The sequence below is a fragment of the Amphiprion ocellaris genome, chromosome 23 (genome assembly GCF_022539595.1).
Source record: "Amphiprion ocellaris isolate individual 3 ecotype Okinawa chromosome 23, ASM2253959v1, whole genome shotgun sequence".
Taxonomy (NCBI): domain Eukaryota; kingdom Metazoa; phylum Chordata; class Actinopteri; family Pomacentridae; genus Amphiprion; species Amphiprion ocellaris.
This window is the reverse complement of record NC_072788.1, coordinates 5,912,628-5,920,923: the sequence shown is the minus strand read 5'-3', so window position 1 is coordinate 5,920,923 and position 8,296 is coordinate 5,912,628. Positions and strand designations below refer to the sequence as shown.

Genomic DNA, 8,296 nt, shown 5'->3' with positions numbered 1-8,296 from the left:
TGATGCAAAGTCTGGTAGGTGACTGCTCTCCCTCGCAGCACTGAGCCTCTTTTACACGGACCTACATGCCAGTCGGACTAACGCGGACACCAGCGCACTTGGTTGCATGTTGTTGGATTTGAAGGGTGCCTTTAACCTGAGCCTGTGCATATCTCTGATTCTTTCACAATGTTTTTAAAAGATGCTGCACCTGTTTGCGAATGTTGCAGAAAACGGGTAGAGGTAAGAGCGAATATTAGATGTCTAGTCCTGATGCGTTACTTTGCGTGTGTGTGTGTGTACATACATGTGCACCGCATCAAGTTTTGTCTGCTCAGTATTTCTGACCACGTTTGTCACACTTGAAGCTTGCACTTGCACGCTATTTGCATATATGTATGTGACCCGCGGGTTTATTTAAGTAACCTCTGGAGGTCTGGACTGCTATGAATGGTTCTGCCCGTGTTCTTACAAGATGCCCTTTGATTTGTGACAAACTCCTGTCTGCTGCATACTACAGGACTGCATTATTTTTAACGACAGTTCATGGAAACAGATTGTGTAATTCCACTTCTAAGAACGCTGCTGTGCATTAGAATGTGTTGCAAAACGGACTCACACTGTAGCCATGAGAGGTTTAAGTTGAAATGAAACGGAGCCAAATTGCAGTCAGGTGATGGATGGTGGACAAACTTACAGTCATTCAGTCTAAAAAAAGACTGCTTTTGAAGCTGCTCATGAAGAGACACGAAGCATCATGTTGCTCCAGAACTTTACTGTTTGCACTAAATGTGTTGGAGTTGCAGGTTTGATTTCCATTCTAGCTGCAGATGTTTTCATTCCTCTTACTGAAAGTCCCTGTAGAGATGCTGCTGAGTAGTGATGACCGGTGTGGGAAAGTACATCTTAAGTCAGTTTCTTTAGCATGACACAGCAGGCTTTAAAGGGAAAATTAGTTGCACTGAAAGCGAAAGCTGAATGTGTAGTTTTGGTTTTTTTTTTTTGCACAGTCACCATCCCAAGCTTATGTCAGCAGAAAAGAGCAAAACAGCTTATCAGAGGCTGATAGCTATAAGGGATTCCAGCAGAGCAGAGCAGGAAATGATGTCACACTTGTCATCTGATACTTATTTACAACTCTGCACTTTGTCATGCAGAAGACCTGTTTGAAATTGTGGGGAAGTTGCAAAGCATTCGTCAGCAACCATCCCACCAATGATATGCGCTTTAAATAGCATCTCCTTGTCAGCCCTCTGTGCCATTTAACCATCAGTACCACACCGACTAGTTGATTAAACTGCTGTGCACTTGTTTGACATGAGTCAGTTAAAATAGCACGCGTTGAAGGTGTCGTCTCATGTGAGCGGCCGACCACCTTGCCAAAGCATCTGTCACATACCTGGAGTGAAGCTTGCCATTATCCAGAGCACTACCACTTGTGGAGCACTGCTTCCAATTTAAAATAGCAACATGGTTTTGGCAGCTCATGCTGGCAGACAAAGTTGTTAACTTTTAGTCTGGCCGCCGTCCTGGACGGCAAATTCCACCAGGGTGGTGAGAAAGTAGAGTGTGTGTGTGTGTATACACAGTTTAGATTGATGCATTCTCACGTAGGCAGGGGTCGAGGATTAATACTGATAATCCTCAAGCTGAGTCACACACACTTATTGAACAAATGTCTGAGCATATGGAAAAGAGGCCATTACTTTGTCTGAGAAGATAAAACTTCTGCCTCTGAATCTGCTATATGTGCTGGTATATGTAATAGTATTTAAGTGTGCATGGATCTTAGTATACTTTGTGCTGCTCTGAAGCTTTGCTAATGGAGAAAGACCTCCAGGGCTTGTATAAACTTCAAGTATGATAGGGGTCTGAAAAGGACCACATGCAGAAAAGTTTTACATTTGTGATGTATTTTGAAGTGGACAATCGTAACATTTATCGGTGATGAAGTAAAATGGAGCAGCCGCTTAGCAGCCAACACGATGAAAACAGGCTCAGTGTAGAAGGGTTTATACACTTTGAAGTGCTGTCATTAGTCTCATTCAGTATTCATTTCCTGCCATGTAAACAGCTTGTGTTCATTAGAGTAAAATATTTTCAAAGAATCTAGGAATGAATCTTTGGAAATGCGTGTGCACAATCACCAGTCAATGTCATATACATGATGACACTACTTCTATGTTCATATTTACTGGACTGCTGCAGGTCTACAGGGATTATAAGCACTTATTAAAGGAGGCTGCAATAGTGCTTGTAATGTGCATGGAGCAGTTAGTAGCTGTGAACTAATGGGACACCGTCGCACTAAACCAATATACATAGAGTTTCCAGAAACATGGGGGTGGTATGAGTCAGATGGGCAGTTTTGTAGATACAGACTGATCCTACGTGTCTGACAATCTCCTCCATGACGTTGGCATTGCTGAAAAGGGGGCATGAAGGTTAAGCTGATTAGACCATTGACCTCTTAGAGGACCAAAACTAATGTACTACTAGTAATGGTATTATCATTTTTAATGCTATTTCTTATTCTCCGTCATTGGCAGCAAACCTACAATAGAAATCTAATTTAGCAGATTGGCTCGATCTGCGCTAGTTATTTGGAAGTCTGAGAACTTAATCTGACCTGTCTGTCTGGGAAAATCGTCGGTATTTTCTGTCATGCTTTTGCGTCACACATCCAGGCTGCTGTGAAAGAGTGCATTCAGCATGTGGCACTGAGGAGCAAAGCTCTATGCCCACATGACCCACAACAGTAAAATCACTCTCACTGCCAAGTGTATTCATAGAGTTCAGAATGTGCTGCAATTTAAACAGATGCTAGAAACTTCTTTCACGCTCACTGGAAAAAAAGTTTGAAAGGGATGCCTACATTTCTGAAAAAGGTTGACTAATGTCCTGATTGCAGATCCACTCTGTAATAAATGAGGGTTATTCCTGCAGTGTCACGATATCTGCATGTTTCTGTTCATAAACCAGGATATCACATGGTTCCTGAGGTGGCAAAAATGAAACAAAATGAATGACCTCCTGCTTAGACATGCTGGACTGTGCTACCAGGCTGATTTTACATGACACAGCCTTAAAATCGTTAGCTAGTACACAGCATGTATGTTTAAGTTGTTAAGTTTTTGTCACCTACCTACAGATTTATATAAAATATATAAACAAGGGACAGTGTCCGTAGAATATCAAAGAATGCTCTGTAATGGAAACAGACCTTTGGACAGTGCTATGAAGTAAGTCATCACAGACAAATTAACTTAAAGGAAAATCAGATGACTTCACCCCTCAGGCTCTTGGCAGATCATACATAAAATGCATGGACGGATCACCTGATGTATTTTCACATACTTTATGTTAAAACAGACTTGAGCTGACGTCAGTAGATGAGGGTGCTGGATAGAGGGCACATGTATTATAAAAGATACAGTTGTTCCTAAAGTCATTGCATTAGCTGCTAGGGAGTTTAAATATTAAATACATTTAAAATGTGGACATTGCTTCTGGAGTGGAGCTTCTCTGTCTCAGTCCAACAGCTAGCTTCTGTTGAATGGGAACTTTTGTAAATTGCTTTCTATTGCTCTGTGATATTTTACATTTAAATAGTGGATAGCTCTTCTTTCTTTTCTTTAAAGTGTACTGAAAAAGTTTTCAAAACTTGCTGGAATTGAAATGGATTACATTTATACAATGATGCCTGATAGTTTTTGAAGACGATCTGATCCTAATCAGGTTAAGCCCTGCAGGAATATGTCCTATAATCACGACTACCTCCTGTCTCACAGAGATAACAGTTATCATGTAGTTCAGATGTACAGTATAGTGAGAGGGAATTATTATTGTAGATAATGTCATACTCATTGGCTTCTGTGGTTCTTGGTTAACTTTTCCACATTCCCTTATGCATGTCGTTGACTTCAGAGTCTGGAAAGACTGTATTTTGTGTCTGGGTAGACAACTGTACATAGTAGATAAAATATCTTTATTAGATATTTTATGTCCTCTAAAACAATGTGGGCTCATACTGATTAGAGGGGGGCTTCAATTGAAAATAGTTTGTTGAAGGAAGAGTCTGTGAAGAAGAAATGTTTAAGTCTGACTGGAAATCAAGCAGATCAGAGAAATAAAAGACAGCCAGCTTCACTGTTGCTTCCCACTGAGAAGATCAACAGAGTTCAGTCTAAGAAGGGCAGTTAGATGTCAGTGGGGCAATAAAATACTCTTACTGTTTATCTGTACAGTGAGAATCTCTTGCATAAATTGTGAGAATATGTATCTGTGAAAGAAACTAAATGCTTTCTGAATGAAGTGTCATTCTGTAAACAAATAAGAATCAAGTTTATGATGAAATTCCACAATTGTGTATGAAAAATACAGTCAAATTCACTTAAACCTCCTGTCGTCTTCATTTACGGGCACCAAAAAATATTGTTTCCTTGTCTGCAAAAAATCCAAAAATTCAGCAAAAAAAAATCCTCAAATTTCTGAAAATTGGCAAAAACTTCAGGAAGAAAATTCCAATAATTCCTTAAAAGTTTTATTTAAAAAAAAAAAAAAAAAAAACAAGTTTGGCAAGAATATTCTTGTAAATATTTTCAAAAAATGAGTAAACATCTTTAAAAAAAAAAAAAACTCAAAATATCTAAAGTGATTACATATGTATCAGTAAAACTTCGATTCGCTGGATTTTGGTTGATTTTTTTGTGAATGTTCTTAAGAAACATTTCTTTTTTCAACCACAAAATGTTCAGCGATTTCCCAGAAATGTTGAAAATGTGGACATCAGAAGTTTCACTGTGAAAATATATATTTTTTTGCACATTTTCAAACTAAAATGGGTCAGTTTTGACCCGCAGGACGACATGAGGGTTAAGTTAAGATCAACACGGTACCCTTCAGGTATGTCCCAACCAAAGAAAGAGTACAAACTATTTTGGATCGTTATATCTGATTATGTCTGTCTGTTATCACGTCAAAAGTTACACATAAATGCATCCAGCTCAGAGGGTCTCACATTCTGTCTCACAGCTGCTGCTTGCTAGCAAGTTCCAGTCTTATGCAAAGCTTGTTTTCATTTGGTTGAAGTGTTCACCAGCGTTTGAGCAGCTGTATTTGTGTGTTGTCTGTTGTACGTGTGATAGCAGGACTGCTTGCCTTGCTGTTAATAGTACTGGAGTGGACCAGGCCAGGCTTGCCGTCCCCCCTGAGGCCGATCTGCGACCTGAGGGTCCTGAACCATTTCATAAAGGAAGCTCGAGACGCAGAAGTCGCTATGGTGAGAGGAAAATGTATGCATGGACTACGAGCTAAGAGCACGAGAAGGTTGCTGCACGGATGTTGTGGCTCTGGAATCACCCACACTGAACGTTTATGTAATATGAAGTAAAAGTACCCTAAAAAAGGTCTTATTACTCTCTCACCTTCACAGAAGTCATGTAGAGAAGGATGCAGCCTGTCAGAGTCTGTCACTGTTCCCCAAACCACAGTCGACTTGGATGTCTGGGAGAAGAAAAATGTAAGTAACCACTGAAATGTTAAACAGCTGATAATACATTTAGATTAGCTGTAAGTTCATAGAAACTTGCTGTCTTTTTAAAGTGTGTGATCTCTCAACATTCAAACATCTTTTAATTGTACTTTTGGATATTTATAGATGTCGTTTTCAGTGCCATAAGTGTTTTGGCAGTACCTGTAACTCTTGTTAATTTCCCATGATTACTTGCTTCCTTTGTTCCTTCTCGCTCCCTGAAGGACACTCTTCAACTCTTGCCCTCTGTTTATTTTTTGGCAAGGCGCTGGAGCAAGCCCAGGAGGTGCAGACCGGCTTATGGCTTTTACAACAGGCTCTCAGCTTGCTGCGGACGTCAGTCAGCAACACAGAACTGCACAGCCACATAGACACCAGCATCAGAAACCTGCTCAGCATCAACGCTGTGCTGCGTAGCCTCAACATCCAGGTGAGTTACAGCAGGTTCAGAGGTACAACTTCAAAAACAGTGGCTCAGCTGAGTGGTTCAACTGAGCTTCGTATAATAAAAAATATAAATGTGATTAAAGTGATGTTCTCTAAAATACATGTCATTAATTTTAAATCCTTTTCAAAGCATGTGTTGTTTTCAGTCAGCCCAACTGAAGACACTTCCTGTTCTCCTGTTGCTTGGCTGAGCTTTGAAGTGATTGAAAGGTTGTTTAGTGTTCAAGAAGTGCAGCAGAGATATTTTGATGAACCTGGTTGTTTGATGGAAACAAAGCAGCAGGGATCTTTAAGTAACACTCTACAATATTTTGCATTTTGTTTTGATCATGTACAGTAGATTTGCATGTGACCTGTTCACTTTGCTGTTCCATTTCAAATAAATTAAGAACTCCAGTGTGTCTGTATTATATCCGAGGAAAGAAAATGGCTTGGGTAATTACAGCCATTGTATTTTTGCTTTTGAAGAAGTGCTTTCTTTGGAAATTCAGACACTGAGAGATGTCATGGGACATTCGGGAACCGTAAGCTTTTCTTGCCAATGCCGAAGGCATTGAAACTGCTGTACAAGCTTATTCTTAGATTGCTTATGTTGTGCCTACACAACTTATGGCATGACGGGTCAAAGCTGAGGCCCAGTGGATAGACAAACTCAATGAGTAGTCTGTGTCCGGGTGTAAGGGTCACGTCAGAATGTGTCTTTGTGTTCTCTCTCAGGAATATACTCCACCAGCAAGTGCAGTGGGGCTGGAGGGAACATGGAGGGCGTCCTCAGCAACAGATCTGCTCCAAGTCCATGTCAATTTCCTCCGAGGTAAAGTGCACCTCCTCCTTTCCAATGCACAGGCTTGCCAGCAAGATGTCAGCTGATCAGCTGATCAACCTCCTCCAGGCAAAGGTAATTTGTGTTTCCAAAGACAAGAGGAGGAACTTGACACTGTTAACCTGCACGCTGGCTGCTGGAAGCGGGGTGGAAAGAGAAAGACGGCAATCCTCGCATACAGGGAGGAGGCTGAAAGGAAAGGACAGTCCCAGCAAGGCTTTGGATGGACAGGAGATGACTGCACCTTGGAATGTAGATGTGATTCATGGACATGGTGAAGCACACACTGACCAAAATGATGCCTTTGGGAAGCACTGCTCCAGTAGCTGTTCTACTGGCACTCTCTTGCACTTTGTGTGTGGATGTACTTTAGTGTGGGTGAGTTAAGACTGAAAGTCTCAGTGTGCCTGTTTGTGTGTCTGTTTCCAGTGAGTTTCACCAACGACACTCATCTTTCTAGAGTGAATTGTGGAGTAAAACACAAAGTAAATATTGATTGCACCTGGAAACTCAGACTGTGGGGTTGCAACAGGGCATCAATTTCCAATACCACTGCAAAGAGGAAAAAAAGAATGAGGCCTCACCCCTTTAACTTTTTCAGCTGTGCCTCACAATACCATTAGTCTCTTCTGTAGGATTACTTTTTTCAGTAAAATAATATTTTTTTTTAAGTTGTGTAATTACTATTTATACAGATTTTGTACTTTTAAGTTCCAGTCTTAGGGTTAGTGTCAGGTCTTTAAGATTTTAGTTGGATTTCATTTGCAATGGCACGTTGCTGCTATCTTTTTATGAAGATTGTATGTACCTGACTAGCTGTATCACACTGCTAGCCCTTTCTCAATCACAGAACAAAGGCCTAATGATAAGCTGATGCTGAGGTTCAGTTTGTGAGCAAAGAAGGAAGAGGTCAGCAAGGAGCATGACATGAGAACTGTGAAGCTGTTTTTTAATTATCCATGTTTTTGTTTTCTACCTAACCAACACTCAACCAGTCTCTCCACACTGATAGCCAGACTGCCTGGAAAAATTTACAATTAACATCCTGTGTGGCTGTAATTGCAAATAGTTTTCCAGAACCTGACGCTAACGCTGTCTCCTCCCTCCCTCTATTGTTCGTCATCAAACAGCAAGCAAGCAATCAGTTAGTCTTGGGAACTTGAGGGTTTCTATAAAATTGAATGCTCAACTATTTAGGATTAGTTAAGTGCTCTTCCTTGTTGTTTCCTTATTTTTATATCTTGTTGTGCGAGTGCGAGATGTTTTTAAGGATGTTTGTATGTTTTCTTTCCTGTTTTTTTTTGTTGTTGTTTTGTCCCATCACTGTATAATTCACTATTTAAATACAAAATATTGTTCTTGGATAAAGAGAGGATAGATGGAAACACAACAAGAGGAAGTCCGTCTTTCATTCATTATCTGACTTTTTCAGGTCAGTGGAGTTAACATGCAAACTTCTGCAGTTCAGATGCTGAATTCAAGCTATTATCACAAACCTCACTGGGGTTTTTTTC

At 40.4% G+C, this 8,296-nt stretch overlaps 1 protein-coding gene across 2 annotated transcripts; it reads left to right on the top strand.

The window, feature by feature from the left end:
* The first annotated feature begins 19 nt into the window (after positions 1-19).
* epoa (erythropoietin a) lies at positions 20-8,169 on the top strand. Of its 2 annotated transcripts, none has more exons than XM_023274818.3 (5): positions 20-222; positions 5,127-5,260; positions 5,414-5,500; positions 5,778-5,942; positions 6,677-8,169. In XM_023274818.3, the coding sequence occupies exons 1-5, from the start codon at positions 201-203 to the stop codon at positions 6,827-6,829; spliced, it is 561 nt and encodes a 186-aa protein (XP_023130586.1). In that variant the 5' UTR covers positions 20-200; the 3' UTR covers positions 6,830-8,169. The 2 variants fall into 2 exon arrangements, with proteins under 2 accessions (XP_023130586.1, XP_023130587.1); XM_023274819.3 differs by having other exon boundaries at positions 22-222; positions 5,130-5,260.
* The last annotated feature ends 127 nt before the right edge of the window (positions 8,170-8,296 follow it).